Here is a 12450-nt window from a genome sequence, read left to right as displayed (position 1 = left end):
TAGGTCTCGCATTTGCAAACATTAGAGACAACATACTGCTGTAAGGGACTCATTGGCCAGGTTTTGTTCTTGTGGCAGAGGAGAAAGCTTTGTGTGATAATTCTTAATGATTGCATGCAATGCCCCCAACGTGTGTGCTCTGCTTCAAGGTTCTCCTATGTGGGCCACCTTACACAAAGATCAGCGCTCGGTGCTAAATGTAATTCCTGCCTGGAGATTTCCGATTTTATGCTTGAATTCAGGCTGGAGGTTGAATTCGGGAGGCTTACTTTTGTACTTTTTATCCCTGTTCAGATCATATCAGTGTTGTCATGGAATGGTTAGATTTTATTTTTCAACTTCTTGAACCCCTTCTGCGGTAGTGTTCTAGGTGGTATATAGATTAATGGACGCATGTTGGGTTCATGTCTGATAACGGTGTTTGGCCACAGGCTTCCAGGTTTGAAATATTTTGGGGGGTGGAATTCGTCTGCATTTAAACATGGCTAATCTGAGTCTGGATCAGCCATGCAGCCCAAAACCTTATATGTGCAGACTTGGAAGTCAATTCCTCTCAGTTCAGTGGTGTTCACGCCCAAGGAAGTGCACCCAGGACTGTAGCCTAAAGAGGATTGTAATTATGCTTGTGTGGAGCTGGTGGCCTATCAGAGATACAACACATGCTGTCGGATGGAAAAATCTCTGCTACAATGTGGACGTCTTTGCCAGAAGCAATAACTCTGGTAAACTGGGCTGTTACAGAGGATGAGGTCCTTACAGACTTTTCTCTCTTGCAGTCTCTACCCCTGCCCCTCCCCACCACCAGTGGCGTCTTAGTGGTTCTAGTAGCACGAAGCTGCTGTTGCTTCATGCCAGATTGGTGAATAATAAGACTATGGCTACCCAGGATTTGATCTTGAATGAATGAACTGATCTGGAGTGTATGCCAAGACCTGGTTGAACGAACTGAGAGAGAGAGAGAGAGCTTCAGCAGCAAGGGCTTTGGGGGCAAGCAGCTGTAGTCTTCTCTTTTTGTTGTGGGTGCATTCCCTAACTAGTTTTGAGTGTATCTTCCTGATGCTGGGTAGCTGAGACAGGTTTGGGCTTCAGCTGGTTTTCTGTCCACCCTCCTGCTGAGCTCCCTTTCTGAACTGGGTGATCTCACCAGTGGCACTGGAGTCCTCCAGGCTGTTGGCGGTGGGCAGTTTCAGTGCCAGTGAGGCTGCTGGTATAGGCACAACTCAGGATTTCATGGTCACCATGGCCTGACTTGGTTAATAAACCCCCCACCCCACCCCCCGCATCATGCAGGATGTATGGTGAACTTGGTGCTGGGCAGATCAGGTGGTGATCTGATTGTGCAGGAGATAAAAATAAATCTTTCTTGTCATGGACAGACAATTGCCTAATGGGGTTTCCATATATTGTGGCTCCTAATCTAAGCAAGGGTGTGGAAGCCTCTTAAATAGAAAGGTAGAGCTGAAACTTAAATCAGATTTAAATTAAATATCCGATATAAAGGGGAGAATCAGTTTGGGTCTGTTTTAATCAGTTTTATCCATGCTGTTCAAAGTGAAGTATGATCTTCAGGTGAAGACTGACTTGCAAAAAACATTTTTTTTCCCTTTAGATAAACCAAAGGAAGAAAAGAAAGATACATTTTTGGAGAAACTTGCCACACAGGTTATCAAAAATGTGCAAGTAAAAATCACTGGCATCCATATCAAGTATGAGGATGATGTAAGTCATGTGAATTCCTTTTGGTTTAATCAAAAGGAATTAATTTTAATTAATTTAGTTAATTTAAAAAGATCATCTTTGGCTACAGCAAAGACCCTGGCATGCACTTAAGGTTATCTAGTTTCAGAGGACTAGAGAACATTCTGAGGACTATTTTGAAAACTTGTAATGAATTTGGAGCTCAGGTTTGTTGGTTGGTTGGTTGGTTTGTTCGATTTCTATACCGCCCTTCAAAAAATGGCTCAGGGCTGTTTACACAGAGAAATAATAAATAAATAAGATGGATGGATTGATTAGTTTGTGCATAACTGGTAATATTTGCAAGTGGTATATTCCAAGTCAGCATCAGAAAGTGTACTGTGCCATTTTTGAGATGCAGCTTCCAGTGGGAGACAAGTGGAAATGCTGTGGGAGGATTTGGAGAGTCTTGTTTACAAGTTCTAGTCTCGTCCATACGAATGAAAATGTTTCCCGGAAATGAAATGTACGTCTGTAGCTTTAATGGATTTCTCAGAAATTGCCTGTTAGGAAGAGTAAATAATGTCCAGGAGTGTGGGATTTTTCAGGGCAGTTAAAGTAATGAGCCTTGATTTTTTTGACAGACGTGACCCAGCATTTCAAAACATAGTTATTATGCCAACACTTGTTTAAAAAGAGAAAAAAAATGCTGTCTGGAACCATGTGCCTGATTCCACTTCCAGACATGTGGGCATGCTGTGGTTGCTTTTTCAAGTTTTCCTGCCAGTTAATGCTTAGGTTTTTAATATTTTGATTCTTCTAATGTGTGTGGTGTTAGGGCTTGTAAGATGTCTTCTTGCCATCCAATGAGACATTTTGTTTTCAGAAAAATCCTCTTGTATCCAAGTTTCAACAAAGGTACTGGGGACAAAATGGGACAGAGAAAAACTCAAAGTGTTGCCAGACAAAACAGGGGCAGTTAATTGGAATAAAATATATGGTTGAAAAGGTGGATAACTTCTCAACTTACTACATCCTGCAGTAGTTAAACCTCTTCCAAAGTACCTGAAGGTGCAAAGCTGCAGAACATTTTTATTTATTTTATTTATTATATTTTTACATTTATATCCCGCTCTTCCTCCAAGGAGCCCAGAGCGGTGTACTACATAGTTCAGTTTCTCCTCACAACAACCCTGTGAGGTAGGTTAGGCTGAGAAAATGTCAAGTTTCAACTTGTTTGTAAGCACTTCATGCAAATACTGAACTCAGATTTTCTTTTTTCATGTAAAGTAAGGCTCTCAAGTGCAGGAATTGTGTTAGGATGTTTAATGTTACATAAAATATATTTTACTTCTGTTTCCTGTAGATCACAGATCCTAGCCGGCCACTTTCTTTAGGAATGACCCTGGGGGAACTGAGTTTACTGGTAATGCTTCTTGTTTCTGGCAGAACTCTGTTGTTTTGAAACTAGATGAGAGTGCTCTTTATTTTGTCGAGAGAGGAAAGTATTCTAAACTTGTAATCTCGTGCATTGTGAAATGGACATAAATTGTCCCCTGTTTCCTGGACTTAGAGGTACATTTGAAGTGGTTCTCCTTCACTTAAGAGGGAGATGATCACTGTCCCTCTTCATTCCAGGATAGCTCTTCCACTGGCTATTGGTGGTGTCTCCCTTTTGCCTCTTGTGTTTAGAGTGTGAGCCCCTTTGGCACAGGCTGGCCATTTCTTTTCATTTCTCTGCTATATAAACCACTCAAACTCTTTTTTTATTATTATTGAAAAGTGGCATATACATCTTCCTAAATTGATATTTGAAAAGGGAAAATGTTAGTGCAGTCGTTATGATATTAAGTTATATGCAACCTGAAAACCAAGAGAGAGGCCAGTTTGTGACAACCATTGAGGGCAAACCATTGAGTTCCAGGCTTCAAACAGTAGGACTGCAAAATGGGATGTTGCCACTGGCTGAGGCAGCCTGAAAGAAAACTGTAGGTTTACAAGAAGACCACCTGGAAAATATTTTTCTAGATCATTTTCTGGGGTCTAACAGCCCAGAAATAACGTTTCCCTTACTAGTAATGCAGTTGAAAGCCATTTCATTAAACATTTTTTAAAATTGAGCTCTTTGGGATAAATAGATCTCACCTTTTGCACTGCCTGGACTGGAGAAAAAAGACATCATACATATTGGCACTTGCCAGAGTTTAGTTGCTGAGATAAGTCTTCTGCTGCTGAAATTCGTCAGTTACAATTGCATCATTATAACGCGATCTCTTGGCAACTGCCATGCATGTAGCCGGAGCCCAGTGCATGTTTACTTGGAAGTAAGTCCCTCTGAATTCAGTGGCTCTTACCCCTAGGTAAGAATGCTTGCTGCCTTAGTGGTTGTTTTTGGTTCTTTGAGCTCAGATCAAACATTCTAATTCATTGGAAGGCTTCTCTAAAGACTTCTATTGCTTAGATAATTTGAAAGATGAATACGACAAGGCTGCTTTTGTTTCAGAATGTGGGAGGGCATTTGGATCATGCTGAATGTTATTTTTAGTCCTGAGACTTTGCCATTTTTAGTCATGAAAGATGCCTTGCAGTTCCAAGTGTGCATTAGTTTTTGCTGTCATTGTTAAGTTATGGAGAATGCCTGTTGCTCAAAATTTTATAACAGTAAAAAAGTTCTTTGTAAAAAAGAAAAGAAAATCCACACACACAACTTTAACTTGTCTTTGATTTCCAGACGGCTAATGAAAACTGGACTCCTTGCATTTTAAATGAGGCTGCTAAAATCATATACAAGGTACTGTGAGAGTCACTACTGTGAAGTTTAGGAGCACAAATTTGATATAAGGTAGCAGTCCATGAAGTCCTGAAAAATCATGTGCAAGAGAATTTTAACTTCAGTGGCCGGGATTCAAAACACTGTTTTAGTTACTCCCAAAGGCTTGGCCAGAGCTGGTAGATTTTTTCAAACCGTTTTGAAAAGGAGTTTGCTATGTAGTGCGAGGAGGGGTGTTGGTGATGCAGGACATGTGGATGAGCAGTGTTTCCTCTTGACAGGAATTCCCAGATGTTGTTCACTACAACTCCCAGCATATATAATGTATATTCTTACATATTGCATATTATTTCTCTGTATTTGGTTACCAAGAATTTTGGAGTCAAAGCCAGAATTGTTCGTAATTTAAAGTTATAATTTTGGTGTTGCATCACGAGTGGTTGAATTCCACACTGAAGTAGCTAACGAGGTGCATCTGTTTCTGTTTCAGCTTTTGCGCCTTGACTCCCTCAGTGTCTATTGGAATGTGGATAGTGAAATGTATTATCACACTTCCCGGGAACAAATACTGGTAATTTTAAGGCAAAACATGCTTCATATTCATCTCTTAAGCAGATTACACTGTAAGGCTTTTTTGATAATGGGATTACTTGAAAATTAGCTAACAGATTTAAAGACTGATGGTTCTTGCTTACCATTTAGTCCATTATTGTCGTGTTACATAAATTGTGCTTTTATATTACTATGAATGTTAGGTAACTTCTAAATCTGAAGTAATATTTCACCTGGCTGAAGTTCTTCACTGGATATGAAGATATGACTAACTTGGACCATTGGATTTTCTAAACCAAAATTGTTGACCTGAAATTGGTTTTTCCAAGAGCTCAGGCAGAGGCTTAGTACCCAAGATCTCCTAGTTGGAGTTGCCAGGGGTTGGCCTTGGGAATGATGCACACAAAGCATGCAGCCTGTCACTAAACTGCAGCCCTCCTTTCACGGACAAGTGCATATTTAGTCTTCGGATCCACTTTCCAAAACAAAAACTAGATTTGTGTTGCAGACTTAGCTATAATTTCCTGTTCCAGGTGTGCACTGCTTACTGTTGCATTCTTTTGTTAGAAACCCTAGGCTGTGCCAATACTCCGTGGGGAGGAGCTATGGCTCAGGAGCTAGAGTATTTGCATGCAGAAGGTCTTCAATCCTTGCTTTTCCAGGGAGATATATATATATGTGTGTGTGTGTGTGTGCATGCGTGCACACACACGTGTGTGTGTGTGTGTTTACAAACCTGAATCTTGGGCAGTAGGACTAGGAGATATTTCTATCCAAGATACTAGAGATCAACCACTGAAGTAGGTAGTACTGGGCAAGATGGATGAATAATTTGACTAAAATAGATTAGCTAATGTTCATGTGCAAACACTTTTAAAAATACTGAGTCGTAATCTTCATGCAGCGCCCTTGGGATGGATAGCGAAACTGTTAGGGTGAAATGAAACCTCTCTAGGCTAAAATAATAGATACGAACTGTCTGAAATAACATATGGTATCTCCTATCTCTTTTTGTTATTGGAATTGCCCGAGTGTGATAATGAAAGGTGTCAAAGTAAGGGGTGCAGAGTGTTGGGCAAAGTTGGTAGACTGTTAGGGGGTTGAAGTAGCCCCCCTCCCCACAAAGCACCACAGGTTGAGGCTGGAGTATTCCATGGGTGATCTCTGGATTAACACCCATGGGATAGTTGAGAACATGCAGATACTAGTATTGAGACCCTGGAGACTGCAAACTGAGCTTCGCCATCAGTCACCACATGGTCACTGCTGCTTGCAGGGTGCAGCCTCTTTGGTCCTCTTGCTTCACAGTTCCATGCCTGCCGTGTTTGCAGCAGTGATTCAGCTTGGCCCATTCAAGCATATGAGTAGGCATAGATTATCTGACTTGTATGATATGTAGTAGCCACCTAATGGCGCAGCGGGGAAATGACTTGACTACCAAGCCAGAGGTTTGAATTTCTGCTAGTATGTTTCCAGATATGGGAAACACCTATATTGGGCAGCAGCGATATAAGAAGGTGCTGAAAGGCATCATCTCCTACTGCGTGGGATATGGCAATGATAAACCCCTCCTGTATTCTACCAAAGACAACCACAGGGCTCTGTGGTTGCCAGGAGTCGACACCAACTCGACAGCACACTTTACTATAATATGTCGGATGACCAAACCATTCTCTAGTCACCAGATCCTGCTTTCTAAACAGGATGTTCAGTGGTAGATTTTCTCATCAAGCAGAGCAGTTCATCATTTATTCTGATTTGCGATTGCTTACAGTTACTTAATCAAAAGCATCTGCCTGTGTCACAAGTCTAGTGTTTCTAAGTAACAGAAGTGTAAGTGTGTTTGGGAAATTGGTTTTCGAATGGTTAATATTTTCATTTCCAAGAGAGTGTTAACACGGCAGTTATGAGATGGGGAATAAATTGAGATGCAAATAATGCAAAGCAAATAACCCCTCTCCTTTATTGCACTGCTTTATTAGAGGCAACAAAGAAGTGAGAACGTTCAGAAATTTATGGCCATCTTTTCCCGGATGAAAGGATAATTTCCCTTAATATATTGCATTGCTTTTTCCCAGTAAGAAAGCGCATCTGTCAGTTTATTGCAGTTATGTATCATCTTTTGCAATACATGCTTTTCTTTTAGAAGGAGAAATGGGGGAGGGGGGTCTTGTGTCTTTTAGAATGTTTTATTATGTGTTGCTCTGGAATTTCAGTTCTGAATGCATTTACTTGGAGCAAAACCCACCTTAAAACTTTCTGTCCATCATGTCTTTTGACACCACCTTCCCCCCGCTTCTGCAGCTGAGAAGGGTATCCTCCCACTTGCTCCAGAAAGACAGTGCTGTGCAAATTCCAAACTTCCCAGGATTCCGTGGGAGGGAGCTACTGTTGTGCCTCCGGACAGGAGGTAGTCCTGTCTTGCCTCGAGTAACAGGGCTGTGATGGAGCTTCTCTCACACACTCCGGAAGTTTTCTTATTTGGTTTATATTTTGTTTGAGTAAGGACTGACCCTTCTGATTCTTCTGCCCCTGTCTTGGTTGGTCAGGGCAGGAGGGGAGTTGGGAGAATCTGAGAACTCCTGTTCTCTTGGAGAGAAGGAATGGCACACTCTAGATGTCAAAGTCAACTCTATGATTCTGTGTTAATGAAAGCTTCACCAGAGCTGTGTTCAGTGTGCTTTCGATGATTTATACATCTTCTCTTTTCATTTATAGGAGCGGTTGAAAGGAGGAGTCCCTTCGACCAGCCGAAAGCCTCCAGACTATCAGTATAGTAAGTGTGAAGTAAAGAACTGGGCTGCATCCATGTGGATGACTTTTCTCTGTGGGTCGCGTTGAGTGGGGCTCTGCATGGGCCATGAGCGGCTCATCTGCAGCCATGTATTGGGATGGGCTTTCTGGGGTGGAGTGCTTCTGGAGGTCTTGTGCGAATGGGATGGGGATGGGAGCATCAAACATGTGTCACTTCCATGATGCACCCTCCCTCCCCCCCACCCCAGCAGAAGGGAAGTATTGGCGTGGAGTGGGCAAGGGCTGTTGGCTTAGCGGGTGCAGAGGTTTGTGCCAAGGGGATTCTCTGGCTGTTTCTAGTATTTCAGAAAGGATCAACAGGAGGGGGATCTGGGTGAAACGGACAGGTTCCAGCCCATTCTGCCTCTAGGGTGCCTCCTCTTTCCCTCTCCTAACGTAGTGTGTGTTTGCCTACAGCACATCTTAAATATAAACTCTGGACTTGTAGCAGCATGCCTGATAGCACTTGTCAGCCTATAACTCCCCCCTCCCTTTAGTCTTTTATGTCATTTGAGAATTCTGAACTTGTTTAATGTGAATTTTACCAAAGTATTTAGGCCGGTGTCAGCCTCTGCAAAGCTCTACATCAACCCTCATGCAGAAATGGAACTGAAAACGCCTAAGATTGATTGGAGCATGGAAGTACAGAGCATTGCTGTTGAACTGACCAAGCCACAGGTAAGATGGCTGGATGGCCTCCTTTTAGGCTTCTTCTGGCATGAACTTAGTTACTTGCATAGACGTGGCTCTAGTTTCTAACTCAGGCAGTAACTTCTGTGAGCCCTTCCAGGAGAACATCTCTCTGGACATGTGCTTAAAAAAAGCTAGAAGTTAACCTGTTCAGCTGTAACCTTTCCATATTTCTGGAGGCTTTTGGTATGTGTTAAAGCCCATCTTCTTGAGTGTTTTGATGCTAGGAATGTATTTTTGCAATTATTTTGAAGTTCAGCCATGTGTTGAACTGGATAGATCAGTTTCATATTTTTAGAATATAGTGTTTGTTTCATGAAGAAATGTCTGTTCATGGTGATTATCCATGATAGTTAAAAGTGGCACTTCCAGGTTGAGGGGCAGTATATCACTGAGATGTTGGGCACAAACACTGGGAAATGACCCTTTCTTATCTTGCTGGTGTGGCCATTGTTGGTGGCAGTGACTAATTAGATCTTTGAAAAACACGGGGGGGGGGACCCAGGAAGCAACTACTGTGCACCAAGAAGAAGAAACCACTTCTCGAGATTCTTGTTTAATGAGCCCAACACGTTTTAGCCAAATGTCTTCCTCTGGGGCAACCCTTGGTTTAAACCTTACAAGAGATCTCGGATGAAAACGCTGTTCTTTGACTTCAATCCAATCCAGTGGATTGAAGTCAGTGAACCATTAGAGATCTCTTGTAAGGTTTAACCAAGAGTTGCCCCGAGGAAAGCCTTTGGCTGAAACGTGTTGGGCTCATTAAACATTTACAAGCTGCCTTGGGCCTCAGCCATCCGTTCTTATGTCCTACATTAATGCTTTAAACGTTGTGACTCTCTGGTGTGAGATACCATGACCTGCTTCGTTTGTTTAGTACCTTAGTATGCTCGATCTTCTGGAGTCCATAGATTACATGGTTCGAAATGTGCCATACAGAAAGTACAGACCAGATGTACCACCACATAAGCATGCCAGACAATGGTAAGCTGGGAGCCTTCCTGCATGATTTCTTCTGTTTGGGAATGGTGTTGCTTTAGCCATCCAGTGGGCTGCTTTGAGTTGTCGAGGAGCGTATACCTAAGGTGTGGGTCATAGGGCTGGGCAAGCAGAGACAGTGACTGGCATCTGGACTAAACTGCCGGATGGGAGTCCCATCTAATGTGTCCTTTCCAGTTCAGTGAGAAATTAATTTGGATTCGTGGTAGCGGAAGAAGTGCTGGTCACCACATATGCAATGTTACTTGTGATGAAGAGGGTACTTGCATTCAGTTCTGCTTTTGATTATTTCTTTAGATTAGTTGTTTCAAATTAGAGTGTTGTAATACTTCATGTAATGTTTCTGTACTATGGCTACCTTTTTTAACTTTATAGTTATGCACTTATGCATACCAAAGAGTTTTCTGAGCATGTAGAAACTGCTACCTTCACATGTGGGTGTCTGTGTCTTGCTGCTAAACTGATAGACACTCAGCCATCTGTGCTCTTCTACTACTACTGATATTTATATACCACTTTTCAACAAAAGTTCTCAAAGTGGGTTACGTAGGGAAATAAATAATAAATAAGATGGAGGGTTCCCTGTTCCAAAGGTGCTCACAGTCTAAAAAGAAACATAAGGTAGACACCAGCACAGCCACTGGAGGGTTGCTGGGGGCAGCTGCATCCCCCCTGCTCAAAATAAAGAGAATCGCCCTTTTGGAAAGTGCCTCTCTGCTCAGTTCTCTCTCTCTTTGTTATACTTGATACAATGTATATACTAAGTGATTATTGAAGAGGTCAAATACATCCTCATTGTTTTCACTCACCATAGAAGGGGAGGGATAAACCACTTGCTTTTTCCTTGCAGGTGGGAATATGCGACAAATGGCATTCTTGAGGTTCATGTCCGACGATACGCCAGAATGTGGTCATGGAGTAACATAAAGCGCCACAGGCAGCTTCTGAGAAGTTACAAAAACGTTTATAAAAACAAGTTGACCCAGACCAAAGTATCGGAAGAAACACAAAAACAAATGCAGGTACTTGGTGTGTATTCTAGAAGGGGTGTATGTGTTGCTTCCAGTGGAATGTGAAAGCTAGTTTTGCAAGAAACAGCTGCCATGAATGGAGATAAGATTGTACCAACAGCAAAATATTAGATTTGGGGAGATAGCTTTTACTGGCGTTGCAAGATTTGCCTTGCTAAAGCATCTTGTAGGAGTGTTCTCAAAAACCAACATATATGAGGAGAGCTGGCTTTTTGTTGCATGGAGTTGCAGTGTACTCAGAAAAATATCAACTGTAACAGTGGCCATTGTAACATGCAAGAGGTTTAAATGCAACAGTTAATGGCTTGCTATGTATATGGCAGAGGAGCTGCGATTAAAGGTAATCTCTGTATATAATTCTCTAAGGCGTACCTGTGGCTAATCCTGTGCGTGGCAGCTCTCGCAAGAGTTCCGGCGAGAGGGAGTTGCTGGAAGGCCAGTTGCTGCCGAGGAGGGAGGGAGGGAGTTTGAGAAGGCGGCAAAGAAAGAAGAGACATTGAGCAACGGCATCTGTCGCCACCGAGTCTCCTCGTGAGGAGGACAGTCGAGCCGGGGCGTAAGAGTGCACTCAGGGCCATCTGTGCAGGCTGGAAGGGAAGCCCCAGCTCAGCTCTCCTCCTCGCAAGGAGACTCAGCAGCGATGGATGCCGTTGCTCAGTGGTTGAGGGGAGACGACGGGGTTGGGGGGCGACTGGCTGAAGGGGTGAGTGAGCAATAACGCCCTAGAGCGCAGATGCTCTGTGTGGGATAAGCTAGTTCTTAGTGTTGCATAACAGCCTGATATAGTCACTAAATGCTATGCATGGCCATATATAAGACTTGCAAGCCTTGTTTTGCTGCGGAACCATCACTTGAAACCTGGCACAATAGATAGGATCATTCACAAAGTGACTTGCTGTGAAGGGGCATGTCTTTGAAGGGAATGTGACTGTCCCTGCTACTGCTACACATCAGTTGATGTACTTTATTGGAATCAGGTGCTCACAGGGGACTTCCAGATTATGTTAAAGCTGCATTTATGCATTTGCTCCACAGGACCTTGAAAAAGATCTGGATGTGTTCAATATTGTGCTAGCAAGACAGCAAGCACAAGTTGAGGTGGGTTCTGCTATGTACTGTCTGTCTGTCTATCTATTTGTTACATTTACTTACCGCCCCATCCAAACAGCTTTAGGCAGTGCACAATAACAAAAAACAAACCAGCAAATCAGTCATTTTAAAAACAATCAATAACAAAACAGTTTTAAAACAGTTAAAAACCATTAATAATTAAAACATTTAAAACAGTTTAAAAACCCTGAAGGGCCAGGCCAAACAGATAGGTCTTAAGGGCTCTCCTGAAGGCCAATAATGAATTCAAATTACAGATTTCTGCTGGGTGTGCATTCCATAGCCAGGAGCAGCTACAGATAAGGTTCACCTCTGAGTCGCTACCAGATGTACCGGTGGTAACTGGTGACGAACCTCCTCGGATGCCCTTTAATGTGTGGTGGGGATCGTGCAGAAGAAGGTGCGCTCTAAGGTCACCCAGACTTGAGCCATTCAGGGCCTTAAAAGTAATAACCAGCACTTTGTATTTTGCCCAGAAACACATCGGTAGCCAGTGCAACTGTTTTAAAACAGGTATAATATGGTTTCTCCAGGTATCCCCAGAGACTAATCTGGCTGCCACATTTTGAACTAACTAAAATTTCCAAGCTATGAACAAAGGCAGCCTATGTACAATGCACGTAGAGTGCATTGCGATAGTCAAGCCTGGAGGTTACCAGCTGATGCACCACAGTTTTGAGGTCGTTCTCTTCAAGCCAATGTTGAATTATCTTCAGCTGTCGAATTAGCTGATGGAAAGTATGCCTGGCCATAGCCTCCACCTGGGATATCAGAGTGAGACCTGGATCCAAGAGTATTCCCAAACTGCGTACCTGTTCCTTCCGGGAA

The 12450-nt window shown here is 42.7% G+C and overlaps 1 protein-coding gene across 5 annotated transcripts in view; it reads left to right on the top strand.

Annotated features, from left to right (window-relative positions):
• The window catches only part of VPS13C (vacuolar protein sorting 13 homolog C), a 136403-nt gene that overhangs the window by 15160 nt on the left and 108793 nt on the right, over positions 1–12450 (top strand). For all 5 annotated transcript variants that reach the window (XR_008311401.1, XM_053272123.1, XM_053272121.1 and 2 more), the window contains 9 exons: positions 1610–1719; positions 3044–3103; positions 4409–4468; positions 4938–5018; positions 7718–7775; positions 8343–8470; positions 9360–9466; positions 10332–10503; positions 11548–11610. Coding sequence is in view for 4 of the 5 variants with exons in the window: in XM_053272123.1 (XP_053128098.1) it covers positions 1610–1719; positions 3044–3103; positions 4409–4468; positions 4938–5018; positions 7718–7775; positions 8343–8470; positions 9360–9466; positions 10332–10503; positions 11548–11610 (839 nt within the window). In the remaining variant the exon portion in view is untranslated. The remainder of the gene's footprint in view (positions 1–1609; positions 1720–3043; positions 3104–4408; positions 4469–4937; positions 5019–7717; positions 7776–8342; positions 8471–9359; positions 9467–10331; positions 10504–11547; positions 11611–12450) is intronic.

Source organism: Hemicordylus capensis, chromosome 10, assembly GCF_027244095.1.
Source record: "Hemicordylus capensis ecotype Gifberg chromosome 10, rHemCap1.1.pri, whole genome shotgun sequence".
Taxonomy (NCBI): domain Eukaryota; kingdom Metazoa; phylum Chordata; class Lepidosauria; order Squamata; family Cordylidae; genus Hemicordylus; species Hemicordylus capensis.
This window is presented reverse-complemented; position numbering and strand designations above follow the sequence as displayed.